Here is a 23,504-nt window from a genome sequence, read left to right as displayed (position 1 = left end):
AAACTCAATTAAAAAATGGTACAGTCGGGGCTTCCCTGGTGGCGCAGTGGTTGACAGTCCGCCTGCTGATGCAGGGGACATGGGTTCGTGCCCCGGTCTGGGAGGATCCCACATGCCACGGAGCGGCTCGGCCCATGAGCCATGGCCGCTGAGCCTGCGCGTCCGGAGCCTGTGCTCCGCAACGGGAGAGGCCACAACAGTGAGAAGCTCGCATACCACAAAAAAAAAAAAAAAAAAAAAGGTACAGTACATATAATCTAAAATGTGAAATACGTACAGTACCTTAAATCTTTAAGGAGTGGGAGGGTCAGCAAACTTTCTGTAAAGGACCAGAGTATATGTTTAGTAAATTTGGGGGGCCATAGGATCTCTGTTGCAGCTACTCAACTCTGCCATTGTATCATAAAAGCAGCCATAGAAAATCTGTAAGTGATTGGGTGTGTCTGTTTTCATAAAACTTTATTTAAAAGCAGGGCAGGGATAAAGATGTAGACATAGAGAATGGACTTGAGGACACGGGATGGGAGGGCGAAGCTGGGGTGAAGTGAGAGTAGCTTTGATATATATACACTACCAAATGGAAAATAGTTAGCTAGTGGGAAGCAGCTGCATAGCACAGGGAGATCAGCTCGGTGCTTTGCGATGACCTAGATGGGTGGGAGGGAGGCTCAAGAGGGAGGGGATATGAGGACATATGTATGCATATGGCTGATTCACTTCGGTGTACAGCAGAAACTAACACAGCATTGTGAAGCAATTATACTCCAATAAAGATCTATTAAAAAAAAAAAACAAGAGGTGAAGTATAATTTACCAATCTCCATTAGAGAGTGCTTTTTCAAGAATCTAGATAAGTGATGTGAAAAATAATAGGCTTGCTTCACTTTCAAAAATGCAAAAAAAAAAATCAGAAACAATTTATTCCGATACTTATTCACTGTCTCCTGACCATCCTTTTAAAAATTACAACCCCTCCAAAAAAATAAATTTAAAAATTACGACCCCTTCCCCTTCACTCAGTCCCCCCTGCCCCACAGCACTTCTCAACTCCAATCTGTTTTTTATGTCTATTATTTAGTATCGGCCTCCCCCTGCAAAACATAAGTCCCATGACGGCCAGGTTCTTTGCTTTATTCATTAATATAACCCCAACTCCTACAGCAGTGGCAGTCATACCTAGTAGATCCTTAATAAATATTTGCTGAATGAACTGAATGAAGGCCGGGCCTGTCTCCAGAACCCATTTCATGCCTACTTGTGTCTATTCTCACCCACTATTCCTTAGCAATCTCCTAATTCCTGCCCACTTCCTCCTTTATGCACCCACAGAATCTTGTACTTGCTTTTACAGTGATTTGCAATTATCTGTTTACATGTCTATTTCCACTACCAGTTTATAAGCAACTTGAGGGCAGGGACTGGGTCATTCTGGTAATCTCTCCAGCACAAGGCCTGGTGCTCAAAACTTTTTTTAAGTACAAGTGAATGGATATGATCTAATTTACTTCCTACCATTGCCCATCCCACCTAGGGCTCCAACATCTGTCTTTATGCAATGAGCTACATGGCCTCCACTCACTACCAATCCTGCTATCCTGAGAACCCACAATATACCAAGCTGTGTCTCTACCCAGGGCTGAATGCTGGGTCAAAAAAGAGCAAAAAGATTTACGATTATAGTCACCACCCTAAAAGAGTTTATGGTACAGTGCAGTGAAATAGGCCATGAACTCCAGAAACTCATACAGTGTAGAAGGTTAAGTTCCAGTGGAAGCAGGGAAATTGTAATTTGCCCAAGGGCACACAGCAAGTTACTGGCAGAACTGGGGGCCATGCCCATCACTCCAAAGCCAGTGCTTTTAAGCACTACACCAGTATCGGAGGAAGAGGAGAGAAAGAGGGAAGGAAGAAAGGAAAGAAGGAACAGTGCCACGGTAGTTCTGATGACACAGGCGTATCTCCCTGAAGAGATCAGAGATGAGCAGCTTGACGGAAAAGGCGGTCTTTGAGCTAGGACTTGCAGGATGGGTGAGCAACACTGGGACTTACCGAGATGGGGAGCCCACCATCTACTGAGAAGACAGTGGCAGGTAAAGTAAAGAGGCTCTTATATTTCAGAGATTTCAGAGGAGAAAGGGGCCCATGGGGCTTGTCTTCCCAGGAGGCTCAGAGGTACAGGAGGACCAAAGGTGGAAGGGACTGAGGCAGTGGAAAAGGAGCCAGGTCTAAGAAGTTAGCGCCAAGAAGGTGGGGTTGTTGATTACTGATGCTGAAGGCCAAAGGCCTGGGTTAGAAGGACGAGGCCAAGCTGGAAAGCGGTCTGAAGGGCCGAAGTTCGGGGTCTTTAGGATCAAGTCGAGAGCTGGCGGGGGAGGAAGGGGAGAGAGGAGCCTGGAAAGATCAGGGAAACTGTGTTAAAGAACTGGGAATTGTACAGGGGAGGTGGATAAGGGGTGAGAGATAGAGAAGGACCAAAAGAGTCAGAGGGTCCGAGGAGACTGGTCAGGGGATCCGGCCCAAGAGGCTGCGTCGTGTGCAGCGGGGCGGAGTCTGAGTCTGAGTCTGAGTCTGAGGGCACGAGCGTTCTAGAGCACAGGAGCTGGGTTCAGACTTGCCGGCGGGCTTGGGGCCGGAGCGGTGGGAGAAAAGGAGAAGCTGACCCCAAAGGTATGGTCAGTGGAAGAGGGGCTGGACTACTCAAAGGCCAACAGAAGGGCGGTAAGGTAGGGGTTTGGGGCCAGCACCCCGGTCGTGCAGGCCGGGGGAAGGGGTCAGGAGTTAGGGCGGAGGGACCACAGGGACCCGTTTGCTCCCCACTGGGTCCGGGGAGCAAAGCCACAGCCCCAACTGCCCGATGAGAGGGAAGGGGCCACGTTTAGAGTTCCCCGCGACGCCATGCGCGCCCACCCGCAACCGCTACCCCGGGCCCGACGCCGACCAACCTAGCTCCAGCCGTACGGTCAGGGACAGCACCGCCTCGGGGGGCCGGGGGAAGGAGTCGGAACCGGAACCCTGAAAGGATCCGCCCTGCCTCTCCAGGACTGGTTCCTGAGGTTTGCCCTTCCTTGCTATTGGCTATGCTGGCTGCCACAAGGCAAGAAACTCGGGCAGGGCCGCCAGTAACCTTTGGCCTCGTGCGTGGCCTGCTGGGAGTTGTAGTCCTGTGGAAGATAGTAGCCGCAGAGAAGAAATTTGAGTTTAGAATTTAGTGGTGGAGACTGGATTCCCTCTAAGGCCGTTGGATTTCCTTCTGCGCTCTGGCGTTAAAAGCCCAGCGTTCAGGGTCACCGGTCTGGGAAGTTGTAGAATATGTAGAGCTAACTAACCTACATGACCTCCAAGGAGTTATGAATTCAGAGCTGCTTCTTTACTCTGAGTTGGCGACCCTTGATGGTCCTGTAGACCTCCCGCAAAGCCAGAGTCCCGCGCCTCACTGGAGGTAATTTAAAGCCAAAGGATTGTGGAACTGGAAGGGAGTCTATTTATTTATACTGATGTATAGTTGATTTACAATATTGTGTTAGTTTCAGGTGTACAGCATAGTGATCTGGGGTAGTTGTTTGCAGATTATATTCCATTATATAGGTTATTACAAGATATTGTGTATAATTCCCCGTATGATACAGTAAATCCCTGTTGCTTATCTATTTTTTGGATACTAGTTTGTATCTGTTAATCCCATACTCCTAATTTGTCCCTCCCCCTGGAAGGGAGTTCAAAGATCAACTAATCCAATACATTTGACAGAGAAGCTAAACGTTCTCTGTCCAAGGAACCACCTCCGGTTTCCCAAAGCCCCTGCGCAGGGTGTTTTCTGAGTGCTGTTTAATTAAACCTGACTGTTGTTCATCAGTTCAGACACAACAAGACCACTAAGGCATATCCAGGATTAGGATTTTTTTTTCAGGTTTAACTTAAAAAAAAAAAAGTCTAATCAAATATGTATGCCAAAATTCTACACGCCTCTCATATCTTCAAGGTATTTCAGTGCAAAGAGAAAACGGTATTGTCTTCAGAGCTCGATACGCTAGATTTATACTCCCAGTTCTACTACCTAGCCATTTAGAGCATTATTTCCTTATTGTAAGGATTAAATGAGCGAGGACTTCCCTGCTGGTCCAGTGGTTAAGACTCCATGCTTCAACAGCAGGAGGCATGGGTTCGATCCCTGGTCTGGCCTGTATGGAGTGCACTGTAGCCCCCCCAAAAAAAGAAGAAGAAGAAGAAAAAAGAGTTAACATATGTAATGCTTCTGCCTCCATAAATGTCTCTTTCCTGCCGGTAAGTTTCCTTGGGTGCAACCAATGTGAATAATGTGAATTAGTTTTAAGACTGGGATATTCACAAAGGTATGTTTGAAATTTAATATGGATGAGTGAAATGTAAATACCCCATACACACTATTACTTTATAAACTGATATAAATGAACTACTGAGAAGGCAGATGCAGAAGTAAAACCATGGCTTTATTTTTAACTGTGGTTAAAGCTTGCATGGGTGGAATCAGGCTGTTCAAAACCAATCCCATAATGTGCTCTTCTCTTACCAGCCCAAAGCCTTTCCCCACAACTTCTCATTCACAATGAAAATAAGAGCATGCCAAACAATGGATAACAAACTTTTATTTAAGGACTGTACAAAAGCAAACAAAAAATTCCACTCAGGAGCTGTGATAGTTAATTTTACTGGGCCATAGTGTGCCCAGATATTTGGTCAAACATTATTCTGAGTATTTCTTTAGGGGTTTTTAGATGAGATTAACATTTAAATCGGTAGATTGAATAAAGCAAATTGCTCTCCCTAATGTGGGTGGGCCTGATCCAATCAGTTGAAGGACTAATGGAACCAAATAGCTGACCACCCCCCAAGTAAGAAAGAATTCTTCCTGCCTGGCAGCCTTCAGGCTGAGTTATCAACGTTTTTCCTACTTTAGACTCAAACTGAAATATTGGTTTTTCCTGGGTCTTAAGCCTGTCAGCCTTTAAACTGGAATTTTACCATGGGATCTCCTGGGTCTTGGGCCTTCAGACTTGGATGGGAACTAAACCATTGGCTCAGCTGGGCCTCCAACTTGCTGACTAACCCTGCAGATCTTGGGACTTGCCAGCCTCCATAATGGTGTGAGCAAATTCCTTATAATAAATAAATCTATATATTCTTCCTGGTGTGTGTGTGTGTGTGTGTGTGTGTGTGTGTGTGTCTGTATACACACACATAAAATATATATTCTCTTTCTCTGGAGAACCTTAATACAGGCATTAAGAGAATTTCTGACAGACACATAGAGCCACTTTCTGTTGGGCAGAACTGTGTACCCATCTGCAAACTGATAGCCAACATCACCACAAAGAGGTCAGATCACATATGTGGTGTGGCTTGAGAGTGATTAGGGTCCTTTCTGAAACCCACACCAAAAAAGCAAGTTCATTATTTTATCCTCACACCTGGTCTACCAACTTCCTATGTGAGATCTATACTCTCTGATCTAAGAGGCTGTTTGCTTCACAAATAGTCAAGTTTTCCAATATTATGGTCTTATAGAACAAAAGCTTCTACACTGGTGGTTAAAACTGCCACTTTTTCTAGCTGGGCCTCTCTGAATCCCAGAGGGGATTCAAAAAGGCCAGTGCAACAGATGGCCTAACCCACTGCTGCCTTTTCAAGGCCACACACAGCTGATCTGCTCTGTTTGAAGCCATACCTCCCAGCTTCCTGATTGCGCTCCTGAGGTTTTTCAGGATTACGGCTACCACATTTAAAGTCCCCATACCTGGTTATCACCAAGTTAGCTTTGAAAACATGTACGTTAGCACTGAATGTCACCAAACTATGCTGTAAACAGCATCAAGGAAATAGAAAAGGGTGGCTTTTTTTTTTTTAATTCCTCTGGCCTTCTGCCCTATATTCCAAAAGAAAGAAGGAAGAGTGTGTGATCCAAAACATATTTACTATTAAAAAGCTGGCTATGGGGGCTAGAGGCCTGAACAGAGAAAAGGAGAAAAGCAGTTCTTGACGGGATAAGTAAGAAGTCAGTACTGGTCATCATAACTTCATGACTACAAGCCTGAGTGCAGGATGAGGCAGGATGAAGTGCTTTTAAACAGCCCCTCAAGTAAAGAGCCCCTGTATCTCAGTGACACACATTCAACACCACCACCTAAACCTAATCTTGATTGTTCATTTGGTTTTCCTCCCGTTTTTTTTTTTTTTTTTTTTTTGCTCGCACCACACAGCTTGTGGGATCTTAGTTCCCCAACCAGGGATTGAACCTGGGCCCTCAGCAGTGAAAGCACGGAGTCCTCACCACTGGACCGCCAGGGAATTCCCATCATTTGGTTTTCAAGCATTCTTCCGGGGCAATGCAAACTTCAAGTCCCCAGAAGGAAGACATGGTTTAGAACTGAGCCCTGGGAAAAAGTTGGTACAAGAGAAACCACAAAGGGGCCTGGGGGAAAGGAGGAGAGACGGTCCAGAATCAGGTGGTTAGGCCAAGAGACTGAAATCCCGGGCACTGGGCTGGAGGGTCCGGGGAGCAGGTGATGAGGCTCATCCCTAAAAAGAAGGAACCTTGAGCCCCTGCAGGGCTGGGCCAATGTCAGTGGGCCAGGACAGGATCATATCTGTGAGTGGGAGGAGCTCTGGTGCCTGAGCGGGGAGCAGAAGAGGGTCCACCTGCAGGGCCACGTCTCCATTAGGAAGGCCTTTTTCTTCTGGCTTGGGGACAGTTGATTCTTCCGGTTTTTGGAGTTTCGAACAGATGATTAGAGGTGCCACGTTCTTCCCTCCATCATGAAGGCAAGGTTCAAAGAAAGGGCGAAGGGGGCCAAAGAAACTGTGGGTGAAAGTAAAGATGTGGGACTGGTTGGTCACGTTGTAGAAGGAAATGATTCCTGCTTCATAGTCCAGAAAAATCCCCACACACCGCGGGGGCTCTTTCAGGCGGAAGGAGGTCTGCGGGGATGTTAGGGCCTCGTACTCATTCCCGCGATTCTGTCGCAGAAGCCAGTGTCCATTGGCGGGTGAGGCGGTGACCTTCCCCTTCCTGCTCACTGACTCACTACACACCCCCAGGGCCCATTTGGTCTTGTCTGCCACAGACACCTCCCAGTAGTGACAGCCAGCTGTGAAGTACTCAGAGCCCAGGACACTGACTACGAAGTCAAATCGCTGAGGGTTGTTGGGCACAGGCTGCCTTGTGTCTCCAAGCTTCACACACTTGCGGTCCTCAGACAGGATGAGTTTGGGATGTGCTGTGTCTGGGTCCAGGGTCACCATCACTGCAGAGAGTCACAGAGAGGTGACGTTTGAGACGGCTAGGTCTCAAGGGATCTTTGAATAGCTCTGGAGGGAATAATCATCCCTAGGTCTGCAACCACTGTCATCGGCCCATTTTAGTTTATGGTGCCCTCACCTTCACATGTCCTGGAACTAAAGAAAACTGTCTTCCAGTCTCCTAGATCTGCTGGTGGTCTACTAAGTAAAAGAGGAAACATTTCTCACCCATCTGTGAAGCTGCCTTAATCCTTAGGAAATACTGCCTTTGTCTTTGCTGGTCCAAAGGAATCTAATGCATGATAATAAACAGGCTTTGATGTTAGACCCTGTAGCTAGATAGCATGTTTTGAGTCCCAGCTCTGCACAAGCTAGTTATGTGACCCTGGGCTTGTTATGCATCTCCAAACCTTAGTTTCTTCATCTGTAAAGTGGGAATAATAGCAGCACTGAATAATATGCTGGAGAGCTGTTGTGCAGATTTGATGAGCTAATGCATGAGATAGTGCCTTGTTCACACAGTGAGTGTGTGACGCTCATTTTCTTAGCTAAAATTATTGCTTATAATTATCATTTTAACATGGTAATATAGAGAGACTTCCCTGGTGGCACAATGGTTAAGAATCCGCCTGCCAATGCAGGGGGCATGGTTCAATCCCTGGTCCAGGAAGATCCCACATGCCACGGAGCAGCTAAGCCCGTGTGCCACAACTACTGAGCCTGCGCTCTAGAACCCACAAGCCACAATTACTGAGCCTGTGTGCTACAACTACTGAGGCTGCATGCCACAACTACTGAAGCCTGTGTGCCCTAGAGCCCGTGCTCCACAACAAGAGAAGCCACCACAATGAGAAGCCCACACACCGCAATGAAGAGTAACCCCTGCTCGCTGCAACTAGAGAAAGCCTGCATGCAGCAACAAAGACCCAACGCAGCCAAAAATAAATAAAATTAAAAATGTTAAAATAGAGAGATGGATTCTTCCTTAAAATTGTGGATTATGAGGGTCACAATGAGTCTCCCTCCTTCCCCAAGTATGGAAAACAGGCTCTTCTTGGAGAGTTAAATACATGAAATGTGTACTCAGTCAAAGTAGTGGGAATGAGTCAGACTGTGAGAGTGAAAAGTATTTATGTTCCCAGAATTCCAACCAAGGTGACCCGGTGTTTTCTCAAGTGGCCAACTCATGGATTATATTTTTCCTGCCTGAAGGAAGACCCTGTGGACAGAAGGGGGATGAGCAGCTTGCAAAATGGAGGACTGCAAAGCAGTGAAAATAACAGGTCTCGTTCAAACAGCAGCAAAACATGCAAACTAGGAAACAATTGAAAAGAGATGTGCAAGTCTTTTTGAATAAAACTATGAAAACTTTTCTTAGTCTACATTGTTGAGGCATCTGCCCAACTCACTCTCTTCTCTGAGAATCACCACCCACCAAGGAAACTGATCTTCAGAGAAAGAAGGATGTGGCAGATGCATAGAAAGAAGAGATAGGAGCACTGGCTATCTATCTATCTATCCAACAGCGGGAAAGGAAGGACTTCCCAACCTGAAAGCACAGAAAAGACTACACAGGAAAAGAAAAATAAAACACTCATGCATCCAAAAAAAAAAAATACAATGAGGAAATTAACATGCAAATGAAAAACTCAGAAAAATATTTTGTGAAAAATAGGACCAAGAGTTAATATAGAAAAAGTCCCCACAAATCGAAAAGTAGCCAGAATAGGACAGGTGCAGACAAGCCAAAAAGATAAAATACAAGCAACCAATGAACTTAAGAAAAATCTCAAAAATCATAGAAAACCCATAAGAAGAGTAAACCAAATATTTATCAGTGTTCTAAAAGAAGGGAGACTTTCTGAATCAAAGATTTTTAAAATTTGATAAGCAGAAAAACAGATTTGACTTAATTTTTTTTTTTTTTTTTTTTTTTGCGGTACGCGGTCCTCTCACCGTTGTGGTTCCTCCCACTGCGGAGCACAGGCTCCGGACGCGCAGGCTCAGCGGCCATGGTTTATGGGCCCAGCCGCTCCGCGGCATGTGGGATCTTCCCGGACCGGGGCACAAACCCGTGTCCCCTGCATCGGCAGGCGGACTCTCAACCACTGCGCCACCAGGGAAGCCCCTAAATTTTTTTTTTTTTTTTTTTTTTGCGGTATGCGGGCCTCTCACCGCTGTGGCCTCCCCCGTTGCGGAGCACAGGCTCCGGACGCTCAGGCTCCGGACGCGCAGGCTCAGCGGCCATGGCTCACGGGCCCAGCCGCTCCGCGGCATATGGGATCCTCCCAGACCGGGGCACGAACCTGTATCCCCTGCATCGGCAGGCGGACTCTCAACCACTTGCGCCACCAGGGAGGCCCCTAAATTTTTTTTTTTAATTACAGTCTGCCTTCCAAAGGAACAGGGCAATGGACTCTGAAATGTGGATCCATTAAACTGGTGCAACTTACCAAAGTGTAGCCGGGCCCTTCTCCAGCCTGAAAGACAGAAAAAGGGATTGTTAAAGTGATGGAGAAATGGAGACCTCCTGGTGCAGGTGGAGTGGGGGCAGGTAGAGTGGGGGGACAGGGAGAGTGCACCTCACCTGAGTCTGCTGCAGCTCTCTTTAACTCTACAAAAGAAGAAACAAGGGGAGTGAGCTTTCACTGGAAACATAGAATCAACATAAGTTGGTATAGAAGTTATAAGAACAGGGGAACTTACTCAGTTCACGCCGGAGTTTCTCTAAAGAATAACAATTTGACAAATCAGAATGAGGGCTTGTACAGGCCTATGATGCTCCAGTCCCATCCCAACCACATTCCCAGAGCAGATTCCCACTAGTAATACCCTGAACTTTCCCCATGACAGTGTTTCCAACAGCAATGGCTCCCAGCCATGGTCCTGGGGTCCCCAGAGATACTGCAGAGGGTCAGTGAGTCCCTATGGGAGCCAAACCTGGCTTGCAGATTGAATCAACAACACATCTCACACATGTAAGTGATGGCAACATAAACGTATGTAGACGTTGCGGGAGAAGAATAAAATATAAGTTCATTTAAAACTATTACTAATTTCCATTAGATTTTCTTATGCATGTTTTCTCAATGTAAAATCAAATAGACATATCATGTCTGAGGATTTGGGGTTCTTGTTGTTATGAAGAGGTTCTCATACATGAACAGGTGGAGAAGCCCTGTTCCACATATTCAGTTGAATGAGGATCCATCTACCTTGGATCCCACCGAAGGGAACGTCATGCCTGAGTGATACAAGTGTCTCCCAGATGTCTTCACCTATGGAAGGTATCTCTCTTCTTGCTAAAACATTTCCCATTTAGTGGCTACATAACAATCGTGCAGGAAAGAGGAGCACAGAATATTTGAGGAATAAGAGGCCTTAGGGAGCCAGGAAATTCCCAACCCTCATGCTTGAAGTATCCTTGCCCCCTCTCTTCTGCCCCAGGAGGTGAATCTGAGACTCTTATCATAAAGCAAAGATGTCAGCAGAAGGAGGTTTGTGGCACGGATGAGGAGCAGAACTTACTGAGGGCTTTATAGAGACGTCCTAAAAAAACAGAGAAAGAGGCATGACTGAGCAGATCCTGCCACTTTATCCCCAGGGCCCAGGAAGTTGCATCACTCCACCCCCATGCCCCCCATGCCCCCCAGCCCCCAAACCCCACCCCCCGCAGAAAGAAAGATGACAATCCTATCAGCCCCCAATACAGTCACATCCCCCTAAGGGCAGACTGGGGAATTCACCGGTGCTGGTGCTACTTTCCAGATGACCTGGACTACCCTGACTTTGGTTCCTCTTCCCTTCCTTTTGTCTGTCTGGTTTCATTTCCGCTGTTCATATGAGTGTTTCCAATATGTTTGTAACTGAGTGTCCATGAGTGTATGCCTTGCCGCCCTTTTATAACTGTTTATAATATCTATGGTGTAAAACTAGCTGAAGGCCTACCACTGGCTTACTGATGTGGGCTGTTATTCTCTACACTAACCTCCCCCCACCCCGCTGAAGTAACGTGGAGAAACACAAATTTGGAGACCCCAGAAGGTCTGGGACATGTGCATATGCTTCTGTGCTTTGGGGGAGTACTTGCAGCCTCTCTGGAAGGGTCATCTGCCCACATTTCCCCTTAGCACTGGCCCTGCCACAGAGTTGAAATTATACATTTGAGTTCACTGCCAGGCCCTGTGCTAAGGGCTGGGCATATGTTAGGTGTTGGGCATTGGGGCAGTGAAGCTGAATATGATATGGCCCCTAACAAGATAACAGTTTATTTTTACCATTCCCACTACCAACAGCCTCCATTTAGTGTGTCCTGTTTTTATGATGTAGGCCCTGAATCCACTCAACAATATGAGGTGCATATAATTATTATTCCCATTTTACAGACTGGTGGTCTGAGGCTCAGAGGGGACATGGAAATTTATCCAGATTATCCAGCTGGTAAGTGGCCAAGGAGGCAGGATTCAAACCCAAGTCTGCCTGATTCCTAGTTGGAGGCCTTCCCCACTACACCACACTGTTCCTTCCCTTCTAGGACATGACGGTCATTGTGTCCCTGAGGTGTGCACCTGCATGCTTTAACTAGCCTGGAGCAGATGTGAGGGGGGAAGGTAGGAGATGCCGAAATCACTGCAGGTGGAGCCATTTCTGAGCCAGTGACTTGTCTTCCCAGCTAGACTTTCAAAGGGCAGAGCCCCACCTGCTTTTTGGTACCTGGGGTGTCTGTCTTTTACCCTCAGTGGCCCAGAGCAAACATTCAATTAATGAAGATAAAATGGCAATAAGGGAAAGGTTTCAGGCACTGTAGTAGGAGTTTTGTGGGTTTTTTTTTAAGTTGTCTCTTTTAATCCTGAAAATAATCTGGTGAAGAGATCTATTATCCCCAATTTACAGATGAGGAAACCAAAGCTCAGAGCAGTAAAGCAACTTAACCCAGCCAGTAAGTGGCAGATCTGAGCCAGGTGCTGCTGACTCCAGAGCCTATGCCCCTTCCACTGTATCACACCACCTCTCTCAATGCAAAGATTGTATGGATCCTCCTTATAATACCATTTTAATATATGTTAAAATAGTATATGAATCTTCTTTTTAGGTTATTGGTGGGAAAGCCAATGAAGGAACCTATGAATTTTGACCCCAGGCATCCCTTCGGCCACTGCTACCAACCCTATAACCCCTTGATATTAGAAAATAAATTCCAATGGTATTAACAGAGAATATATGTGGGGTGTGTGTGTGTGTGTACACATACACCACATATATATTGTATGTATAACAACCATCAGCATTTATGTAGGAGAAAAAATGTTATTTGTTCCCTACCCCTTATTCTCTATATATAATTACCTTTTTCTTTTGCATGGTCTGAGAGAAGATTTTCTAGAGGAAGGAAAGTAAAAGAAAATGAGATTCTGTGACATTACCTTGAGGGTCCCTGCTTCCTATTGAGTTTATGGGCTCTTGAACCTGTCCGCCTCTATCTCCACCTCCACCTCCCTGATCCAGGCCCTCATCTCTCTCATTTGGATGCCAGAAATAGTGGCCCAAATTGCCCTCAAATTCTGTTTTGCTCCCTCTGGTCTCCTCTCAACAGAGCAGCCAGAGAGAGCTTTCTGGAAGCACAATTCTGGTCAGGATAGCCCATTCGCAGCTTCTCCACAGCTCTGAGGAGAAAGACGAAAACCCTTCATGGGATCTGCAAGGCCTCACATGCTGGTCCCCGCCTAACTCTGCAGCAGCACCTTCTGCCACCTTTCCCCTCACTTTTGCACCATATTTCTTTCTCAAGCTGTTCTGCTGTGGGTGGTGTCCTATTCCCTCTTCCCCCATGCCTGTCCGTCTTCCAGATCAAACATCACTGGGAACCTCATCTGGAAACTCCTTTGCCATCCCTGAAGTTTGGTTGCTTCCACCCAGTCACCGTCTTCCCAGCCTTCAGAACTTCCTTTTGTGGCTTCTGTACACATTTATTTGTGTAATTATTTAATGCACGTATACCTCCCTGACTAGACAGAAGGTTGCAAGAAGGCAAAGACCGTGTCCGCTTTCACTCACTGTTGTGTCCCCAGCATCTGGTATAGTCTGCACCACTTAGCAGAGAATTATCAATTATTTGTTGAATGACTAAACGGGTCCCCTCCCTTAGACCTACATGACTCCCCCAGGATAAGATCAAGCCGTGAGCTCAGAGACAAAATCACCAAACATACTGGAAGGCAAGCTATTACAAGGAAGAGTCAGCAGAAACTGGGAACAACAGGTTTTGACACCACCACCACCATCACCACCCAGCAGATGCTGGGATCTTCAGGTCCGGAATTTAGATTAGTGGGCCCTGGGGACACAAAAAAGAACAGAACAGAGAAACATACCTGCCCAACCCAGGACACTCACCTACCTCCATTGCGTGTTCATAGAGAAGCCTCTCTGGAAGGGAGAGAGAGAGAGAGAGATGTCAGCTCGGCTTAAGGAAGGGCCTTTTCTAACAGGCAGAGCTGTCCAAGGGACCACAAGCTGCCTGAGCAGGACTTTGCTCCTTGTCGCTGTGGGTGTGTGACCATTAGAAAGGATTAGAGGGTCTTCAAACCATCAGACAGGGAAAGGAGTGTTCAGTTATGTGACTTTCAAGGTCCTTGGCAACCCTGCGAGCCATGAAATGCAACCATATTAATGAGGGTTTTATCCAATGGATATGATTGGATTTCTTTCTTTTTTTGTTTTTTAAGATGTTGGGGGTAGGAGTTTATTAATTAATTATTATTATTATTATTATTTTGCTGTGTTGGGTCTTCGTTTCTGTGCAAGGGCTTTCTCTAGTTGTGGCAAGCGGGGGCCACTCTTCATTGCGGTGCGCAGGCCTCTCACTATTGTGGCCTCTCTTGTTGTGGAGCACAGGCTCCAGACGCACAGGCTCAGTAGTTGTGGCTCATGGGCCTAGTTGCTCCGCGGCATGCGGGATCTTCCCAGACCAGGGCTCGAACCCATGTCCCCTGCATTAGCAGGCAGATTCTCAACCACTGCACCACCAGGGAAGCCCTGGATTTCTTAATTAATTAGAAGACTGACATCATGCCAGTCTTCTAATTAATTCACAGCTCTGCCCGGGAGCTTTCTGCACTTTCTTTGATCCTCTCTTCAATGTGGGTCCCCAGAACACAGCTCTACCAGTGTTCTCCCGGACAACCTATGGATAACTGTTAGGTCTCTGTCTGCTTCCTCCCAGCCTTTTCCTAGAGAGGCTTCAGTACCAATTCCTGCCAGCCTGGGCTCCCTTATCACTGAGTTACCTTTTGACCTTCTTTGCTTCCAGATGATGTAAATGCCCACCATGATGAAAATCCCCAGGACAGGCACGATCACAGCAAGAGCCACTGCTGATGAGGAGAACCTCCCTGGAGATGGGGCTGAAACAGAAACCACCTGTGACCACCCTCGGAGAGCTTCTCCATGGCAAGGGCCCCACCTCAAATGGCAGGTGACTCAGGCACATCCCAACTGCCTCCATCACCTTGAGAGAGACCTCCAGCCAAATTGGTGAGGCTCTCTGCTTCTCTCAGCGACTCAAACCCCAGATGACCCAGGAATGACTTTAAAGGGAGATGTTTATCTCTCAGGATTGGTTTCAATGGTCCTGCCTGAAGACAATGAGTCAAACTCAGCATCTCAACCACAATCTCAATGGTCAGAGACTGCCTGAGACTTTGGAGAACTGGAGGTGCTTCCTCAGGAACCGCTATAGTTTTCTCATGAGCACCCATCTGCTCCCCCTTCAAATCTTCACTCTGAGATAGAACAGCAGTCAGCGAACTCTTTGCCTGAGCCCTATCAGCAGGGGCAAAACAATTTCTTTGGTGTCACAGCAGCAAGCCGAACGTCTAGACAGGGGAGAAAGAAGGGCGGAAAGAAGAACTAACGAAGAAAATAACAGCAGGAGAGGCTCTAGGACAAGTGGCAAAGAGCCTAAACTGGATGTGAGTTCTCACTCAGCACTGCATGACCCCCAGAGAGAGACTGAGGCTCGCCAAGCCCGGCCCGCCCTCTGGAACATGCACCCAAGAAGAAATAAGGCCTTGGGCCTGGCCTCCTTATTCTTGGAACCCCTTTTGTCAGATGTCCCAGGCAGGGAAAGAGGTACAGAAACTCTCACCTGACACATGCAAAGGCAGCTGGAGGAAGACGAGTGTGATGAAGGATCTGGAGAGCCAGGAGCCTGAGGAACTTGCCATCTTCATCCAGACTAGGAGGACAGACACAGGGAGACATCAGAAAGAGTTGGCGAGCTTGATGGGAGAAAGGGTACCACCCAGGAGGTAGGGCAGAGATGGGGGCTGCATTGGGTACACTCTGGAGTCACAGGCCAGGTATTGAATCCTAGCTCTGCTGCTTACCTCCATGTGGCCTGAGTCTCTGGGACTCGGTTTCTCCATCTTTGAAACGGGTGTAATAACTGTGCCTCCTGGCAGAATCATTGTGAGGACTGAAGGAGGTAAGTGCTCAACACAGAGGCTGGCATCATGGTTAAGTCTATAAATGCCATGAGTGAGCACTGCAGGGTGACACTCTGAGTGTGATTTAGAAGGCACAGGGAGGAGGAGTCTAGAAGAATGAGAACCTATACCCAGAACTAGCCAGGTAAACACGGGAGGACTGGCTTCTTTTTGCATTTAGTGTCCCAGGTCAGGTTTGGGAAGTGCCTATTGCAAGCCAATCGTGGACCCACAATGTAGCCTGGAGCTCTTCCCTGACAGCTTTTCAAGTTTGACTCTTGAGAAACAAGAAACCAAGGCAGTGAAGTTCCTCCATTTCATTATGAAGGCACTAATCCTACAAGTTCAGGGTCTGGAGTTAGAAAGACCTGGGTTCAAGTCTTAGCTCCACCCGTGTACTAGTTCTGTGTCCCTGGGAAAGTTGACATCTGTGGGTCTTCAGTTCTTAATGTATAGATGGGGAACCTTCTTCACAGGCAAATGTGAGGGTTCAAGGACATGATGCATGTACAGCACTTGCCACATATGCCTATTGTTCTTATTACTAAACTAAAGGAGGACGATCGTCCCTGGGATGTGTGGGTCACTGTGTGCACTAAGCACAGGGAGACCCTAAGAGATCCCCTCCTGTACGACTCTTTCCCCTCCTACCTGCTACTGTCTGAAATTCCTTGAGCAGGAAACAAATCTTTCATGCCACCCCTGGGGTTGAAGTTCAAATGCAAATACTCGAGGAAGAGAGAAACTGTCTCTTACATTCTCTCCAAGACTTCAAATCCTTTCCAAAGAAGAGGGTTTTGGGAATTCCCTGGCAGTCCAGTGGTTAGGACTTAGCACTTTCACTGCAGAGGGGCTGGGTTCAATCCCTGGTCAGGGAACTAAGATCCCACAAGCCGCGTGGCACTGACAAAAAAAAAAGAGGAGAGTTTTATGGAAATCATAAGGCCAGATCTCTGCAGGTCTTGGAAGATGGCGAAGTGGGGCTTGGAGGAGTTGGGGCAGTCAAAGCAAGATGGGGAAACTGAAGATGGACTCCAGCTTTGAACACATTTCCAGTTCTGTTTTTCTCACAGCAAACAGCACACTGCTTTAGGGTTGTTTTCTTTGTTTGTTGTTTTAAAATCATGATGCATGCATATAACAACCCCTCTAATCTCCTGATGTTGCAAATGACAACATAACACTAGGACATTGTAAGGTTAGGAATACGGTTAGGATGGGTTTGTTGTTGTTTTTGTTTGTTTGTTTGTTTTGCCTCGATCCCACCCACTTTTCCTGCAGGTTAACAGCTACTCAGAAAGTGAACAAGACAAGTTAGGTAAATGAGAAAGGCTCTCTACCTTATCAATTAAGGTTGAAGGTGGAAGTAGGCAGGGCCCTGGATGCCCTGGAATTACCCCAATCCTCAAACCCTCAATGAGAAGGTATTTTTGAAACACAACCTGGGTAGCCACGCCCAGAATGATGTGGAGCTGCAAGGTGAACCAGGGCTGCCTGAAATTTAATAAGAGGAGACCCCCAGGGCCCCATCTTCCTAGATTCAGATAGTTCATTAAGTGATTAAGAGGATGGACTCTGGAGTCAGCCTGGGTTCAAGCCCTGGTTCTGCCATCACCTCCCTGGTGTGACCTTGGACAGGCTAGTTTACTTCAAGTCTCCTCTCATTCACACATGAAGTGGAGTTAATAATAGTACCCACCTCGTAGATAGGGCTATAGTGAGCATTCATAGAAAACATGCGGTGCAATGGTCTGCACCAGTTACTAAGAATAAAAAAGCAGGGCTTCCCTAGTGGCGCAGTGGTTAAGAATCCACCTGCCAATGCAGGGGACATGTGTTCGAGCCGTGGGAAGATCCCACATGCCACGGAGCAACTAAGCCCGTGCACCACAACTACTGAGCCTGCACTCTAGAGCCTGCGAGCCACAACTACTGAGCCCACACACCACAACTACTGAAACCCGCGCACCTAGAGCCTGTACTCTGAGACAAGAGAAGCCACCGCAATGAGAAGCCCGTGCGCCCCAGGAAGAGTAGCCCTCCCCAGCCCTACTCGCCACCACTAGAGAAAGCCCATGCGCAGCAACAAAGACCCAACACAGCCAAAAAATTTTTAAAAAAAGTTGGAAATAAATGAGGAATAATTAAAAACTGACAATGTGGGTTGTTAAAATACAAATAAATGTAATATATATTTCTATTTTTAAAAAAAAGCAAATGAAGTCCTTCCATCCAATTGTCACTCTGAGTATGAGGGCAGTTGAGGTAGCTTCGGGAGGAGAGCTAGAAAGGATGACACCAGATACAGGATTTTCACTCTCCAGTCATTAGAGAAATGCAAATCAAGACCACAGTTAGATATGCTTTGTCTTCCTTCAAATTATCAAATATCAGGGGGAAAATACGCAGAGTCAGCACACATGTGGGCAAACTGACTCCCTTGTCCATTGCTAAACAACTTTCACAAGGAAAATTTAGCAATAAGTATCAAAAGGTTTACATGTAGGCAAGAGTTTTTTAGCCGCTCCACGGCATGTGGGATCTTCCCGGACCGGAGCACGAACCCCTGTCCCCTGCATTGGCAGGCGGACTCTCAACCACTGCGCCACCAGGGAAACTCTCAACCACTGTGCCACCAGGGAAGCCCTAGGCAAAAGTTTCAATCCAGTAATTTCACCTCCAGAAAAGAATACTACAGAAATAAATAAGGATGTGCATAAGGATTTGATGGTGCGGATGCTCATCACAAAGTTATTTATGAAAAGAAAAAATTGAAGACAACCTAAAAGTCCACGAAAATGGGAATGATTATTTATGGTACATTCTTGCAATGAAATACTATGCAGTATTTCATAATCACATGATAGAACAATCTTTAATAGCACTGGGAAAATTTCACTATATCCCAAACAATAAATTTTTAAAACGATGCATAGGATGATACAAGTTAGGCAGAATATGCTTGGAAAAAAGGCAAAAATGTAGATATTAAGCAGTGGTTATTTCTGAGGGTGGGAGAGGGGAATGAAGGTGATCTTTATGGTTTTCCCTGTGTATCTTCTAAATTTTCTACCTTGAACATGTATAACTGTGATTATCAGGAAGCAAATATATTGAAAAAAGGAGGAGGATGACCAAGAAGGGAAGGAGAAAGAGGAGAAGAAACAGAGTCCACTTTGGGCAAAGGCACACACAGTCCAGGAGGCAAAGAAGCACAACAGGAAGTGCCTCCCGAGGTCCAAAATCAGAAGCCACAGCCACAGTTGCTTTACAGCATCTCTTCTCAGAGCTTTGAGTGGAAGATTAAGTGCTGCCAAATCTTTTATTTCCTATTTTCTTACATGGATGTAATAACCCTCTATCTGGTCACCGTACTGATCTCCAGATCTATTCTTCTGATCTGGTTGGCCAGGATGGCCTTCTTCCATCATGTCCTCAGTTAATTTATATTATAATATATCAATATTATAACAATCAACATTATGCTACTGTAAGATTGAATTAATACTAAATCATAAATATATTTTTGAGTTATTTATATTGTTCTATATCCATAATGGCTCCAATTTATTGCACCTGTAGGTACTCTACATATACTTCTTTGCTATTGACAACAACCCTGAAAAATAAGTATTACTGTCCTCATTTTACACTCAGAACAAGGCAATCTTGCACATATCAGGGTGTCACGCAAGCAAACTGATGGGATCCTTTCTGGAAGTAGGTAGAATGTAAAACATGGATAAATAGATGAGTGAATGAATGAATGCACAGCCTTGTATCATGAGTTACAAAATGCGCAAATCACTTCCTTACTTCTCAGTGTGGTTATCATGAAATTCCTTTATGAAGAAAGCTCCCCTAATAAATATAAAGCATAATTTCACTTCCTAAAGTTCAATGTACATGACACAATTTGGGGACCATTGATATCTTAACAATATTGAGTGTTCTGGCCAATGAACAGTTTATCTCTCTACTAATTTAGGTCTTCTTTAATTTCTTTCAGCAGTATTTTATAGTTTTCAGTGTATAGATATTGCACATCTTTTGTCAGCTTTATTCATAAGTATTTAATATTTTGATGTTATTATATTTAAATTAAGTTATTAATTTTAATTTCTGATTTTTCATTACTAACATATAAAAATACAATTGATTTTTGTATATTTCATCTTATATCCCTGACCTTGCTAAACTCATTTACTAATGCTAGCATTTCTGTAGATTACATAGGATTTTCTGTATAGAAGATCACATCACCTATGAGTAAAGACAGTCTTACTTCTTCCTTTTTAATCTGAATGTCTTTTATTTCCTTATCTTGCCTTGTTGCCTTGGCTCCTTGCCTTGTTCCTGATCCTAGGGAAAACATTCCTTTTTTCACCATTAGGTATAATGATAGCCATAAGGTTTTCATAGATATATTTTATCAAGGTCAGGAAATTCCCTTCTATTTCTAGTTTTCTGAGAGTTTTTATCAAGAATGGATGTTAACTTTGTCAACTGATATGTCTGTATGTATTGAGATGATCACACAATTTTCCCCTTTTTTATTGAAGTATAGTTGATGTACAATATTATATGAGTTTCAGTTGTACATCATAGTGATTCAAAAATTTTAAAGGTTATATTCCATTTATAGTTACTCTAAACTATTGGCTATATTGCCTTGTTGTACTATATATACTTGTAGCTTATTTATTTTATACATATGATTTTTTTAATGTTTCTGAAAGAACTGAGTTTATTTTAAAGATTGCATCAAGTTTGAATCTCAGTAAACAAAGCCATGTCTTCATTATATGTTGATTTTGTCAAAGAGCACAGACTTGCATGCATCAAATGATATGATAAAGTACTTTAAAGTAAAAGGTGTTTGCTTTTAGGACTGTGGAACTAAAGTATCGATAAAAAGTTAACGTGGAACTAAAATACAATATATATGTCTTCTGGGTGATTTAGGCCATAATGTTTTGGCTTCTTAGAAGTTTTCAAAATTAACAGTTTTTAAATTGATTCTTTTATCTGATTTTTATTAAATAAAATAATATTTAATAATATTAAATTATACTGAAATTATATTATTATTAAATATAAAAGGATTATTATCCTCTTATCTGCTATTTGCTGGAATAGAGGTATAGAAAAGATTAACGTACTCATACAATATACGCCTAAGCTGAAACAAAAAGGTCAAATATCTGAGAGATAACGGCATTCGTGATCACAAGTTGTTTTAAAAGGGGAAAAATGAGTTCCAACCTATTTCTTTTTTGGCCATGCCACACGGCTCACAAGATCTTAGTTCCCTGACCAGGGATCGAACCTGTGCCCCTGGAGTGGAAGCGTGGAGTCCTAACCACTGGACTGCCAGGGAATTCCCAGTTCCAACCCATTTTAAAATAGTTCATTAAAAGTCTGAGCTCTTTGCAAAAGGGTGCCATTTTAAACTTATCTGCCATCCTACTTCCATAACATTTATAAGCATATTTCACTGGGCAAGCAAATTAGTAACATGATTGCATCCTAGCTGTGTAGTTAATCAAGAAATTTGTCAACTGAATACAACTTTGTGTATGTGTGTGTGTGTGTGTGTGTGTGTGTGTGTGAGGTCATCTGTTCTGACCACTGAAATATGCAATGAAAGGCTACATTTAGAAGCTTAGAAAACCTGTGGTTCAGTACACAGAAGTTTCAACTTCAAAAGAATAGGAATGTTATAATTACTATAGGAAATTATAATGTCTGAAATATCATAAACATTATTTGCTACTACTTTTTAATCACAACGATTTCACATCAGAAAAGTACATATTTTTGTTCACTAAAACTAATGAGGCAATTTGGCAACAAGAGACAGATTCTTTCTTTCTCACTCTCCTTTCAGAATTACACAGTGTAGAGCTACAGATATACTTAAGCTGCAGTAATAATACCAAAAAAGGGAACAGGTGTTTGCTTTTCAAAATCACTGAAGTACATAAAATGTCAGGAGAACAACAATACTATTCCATGACATCTACTTAAAACTTTATGTTCATCTCCCATTCTTCTCATCATAACGTTCACATTTAAATTATGTATTCATTTTGATTGTTTGCATGTTTTCAGCTCAGACCATTCCCCCCAGAGGAAGAAAGGCTGGCCTCCCCAACACCTGCAGGAAAGGCCTGTCCTGTCCCACACCACATCTGGGCTGAGTGTAAGGTCTTGTATTTTAAGCATGACAATGTACAAAAGAGGTTTTGTTTTATGGCCGCCTACTACAGCCTGGCCCTAAAATGGCCCAGTGCTCACTTCTGCTTAGAGAAATATTCTTTGCTCTTCTGGACATCAGGCTTAATGGTATCACAGCCAGGCTTCCAGCCACCTGGGCACACTTCCCCATGTTTGTCAGTTAACTGGAAGGCCTGAACTAGTCTCAGTGTCTCATCCACAGAGTGGCAGACAGGAAGGTCATTTATGGTGAGCTGTCAAAGGATACCTTTATCATCAATAGTAAAAAGGCCCCTGAATGAGATGTCTTTGTCGGCCTTTAATACCCCATAGTTCTGAGCAATATTGCGTTTGGGGTCTAATATCAAGGCAATGTTCATGGGTCCCAGTCCTCCTTGTTTCTTGGGTGTGTTGATCCATGCCAGATAACAGAAGTGAAAATCCACAGAAGCACACATCACTTGGCAGTTGAGTTTCTTAAATCCATCTGCCCTATCACCTTTATGGGGCACACAAAGGTGAAATCAAGAGGGTAAAAGAATAACCCAACACATTTTCCTTTGTAGTCAGATAAGCTGATATCTTTTAACTGACCATCTGGCATAATAGATGTTGCTTTGAACTGGGGGGCAAGGTGCCCAATTTTGGCATTTCCTGAAAACATATTGCTATCAGCAGTTCTCAGACAGAAACCACCAGGACCAGTCAGGAAGAAGACAGGCCTCTGTTATTGATTTCTAATTTAATTCTTCTGCGGCCAGAAAACATACTTTGTATGACTTGAATCCTTTTAAATTTATTGACTTGCTTTGTGTGCTAGCATATGGTCTAGTTTGGTAAATGTTTCATGTGTATTTTGCTGTTGTTGGGTAGAGTGTGACTAATGTGATATGAGATCGTAGCTTTTTTATTAAAGGTGTGAATTTCCTTCCTCATAATCTCATCCAAGAAGAGCAGAGAGTAAGCTAGTGGCAACATTCCCCAAAATCTAAGGCTAAATAAAACCAAAAGGTAAAGAAAGGCTTATATCTCTAGTGAATTGAGGACTGGAGTCAGATGGCTTGGTTTTAGTCTTGGCTTGGTCCCTACTATCTGTGTGACTTTGTAACTTGGAGCAAGTCACTTAAACTCTTAGGCCCTGATTTTCCATCTTTAAATTGAGAGATTCATTTACATTTGCTGAGTTCCTTGTAAATTGGGAAACAACAAGAAGTAAGGAAATGTATTTGCCTTTTGATCCAGTGAGAAATAGTCTGGAAATCTACTCTAAGGAAAGAATCTGAAATACAAAAGTTTACATGATGTCAGTAGTATTTGTATAATAGTGAGAAACTGGACCATCTATAGGTACATTGATAAGGAAATGACTAAGTAAATTATGGTTCATCAAACCTATGTTTCAAATGAAAGCTAATGATGTGTTAAAAGCAAAATACAAAATAATACATTTACAATGATTATAACTACATTACAGAGTGTGTAGGAAAGGAACTAAAAGTAAGTCCTATAAAATATGAATAGTTGTTA

At 44.3% G+C, this 23,504-nt stretch overlaps 2 protein-coding genes and 1 pseudogene across 5 annotated transcripts in view; all 3 read right to left on the bottom strand.

Moving 5' to 3' along the window:
* The window catches only part of ZNF691 (zinc finger protein 691), a 77,828-nt gene extending 74,840 nt beyond the window's left edge, over positions 1–2,988 (bottom strand). For all 4 annotated transcript variants that reach the window (XR_009531124.1, XR_009531123.1, XR_009531125.1 and 1 more), the window contains exon 1: positions 2,943–2,988. The gene's annotated coding sequence lies outside the window, so the exon portion shown is untranslated. The remainder of the gene's footprint in view (positions 1–2,942) is intronic.
* Positions 2,989–6,552: 3,564 nt separating this feature from the next.
* On the bottom strand, positions 6,553–15,503 carry ERMAP (erythroblast membrane associated protein (Scianna blood group)). The gene is made up of 9 exons (XM_060089645.1): positions 15,419–15,503; positions 14,559–14,675; positions 13,666–13,698; positions 12,619–12,651; positions 10,801–10,821; positions 9,979–9,999; positions 9,860–9,886; positions 9,726–9,752; positions 6,553–7,277 (listed from the first exon to the last, which is right to left on the bottom strand). The coding sequence occupies exons 1-9, from the start codon at positions 15,501–15,503 to the stop codon at positions 6,553–6,555; spliced, it is 1,089 nt and encodes a 362-aa protein (XP_059945628.1).
* Positions 15,504–22,019: 6,516 nt separating this feature from the next.
* Positions 22,020–22,641, bottom strand: LOC132479276 (peroxiredoxin-1-like; annotated as a pseudogene).
* Between the last annotated feature and the right edge of the window lie 863 nt (positions 22,642–23,504).

This window comes from Mesoplodon densirostris, chromosome 2, assembly GCF_025265405.1.
Source record: "Mesoplodon densirostris isolate mMesDen1 chromosome 2, mMesDen1 primary haplotype, whole genome shotgun sequence".
Classification (NCBI taxonomy): Eukaryota; Metazoa; Chordata; class Mammalia; order Artiodactyla; family Ziphiidae; genus Mesoplodon; species Mesoplodon densirostris.
The sequence above is the reverse complement of the archived record's forward strand: the minus strand, read 5'-3'. Positions and strand labels throughout refer to the sequence as shown.

What these genes read in the sequence shown, in the direction of transcription:
- ERMAP (XM_060089645.1), bottom strand. Translation starts at nt 15,503, where the DNA reads ATGAAGATGGCAAGTTCCTCAGGCTCCTGGCTCTCCAGATCCTTCATC. An exon ending in GCTGCCTTTGCATGTGTCAG is followed by an intron (nt 14,676 to 15,418) that starts GTGAGAGTTTCT and finishes TTTCTGTTTCAG; the next exon opens with CCCCATCTCCAGGGAGGTTC. An exon ending in GAGAGCTGCAGCAGACTCAG is followed by an intron (nt 9,753 to 9,859) that starts GTGAGGTGCACT and finishes TCTGTCTTTCAG; the next exon opens with GCTGGAGAAGGGCCCGGCTA.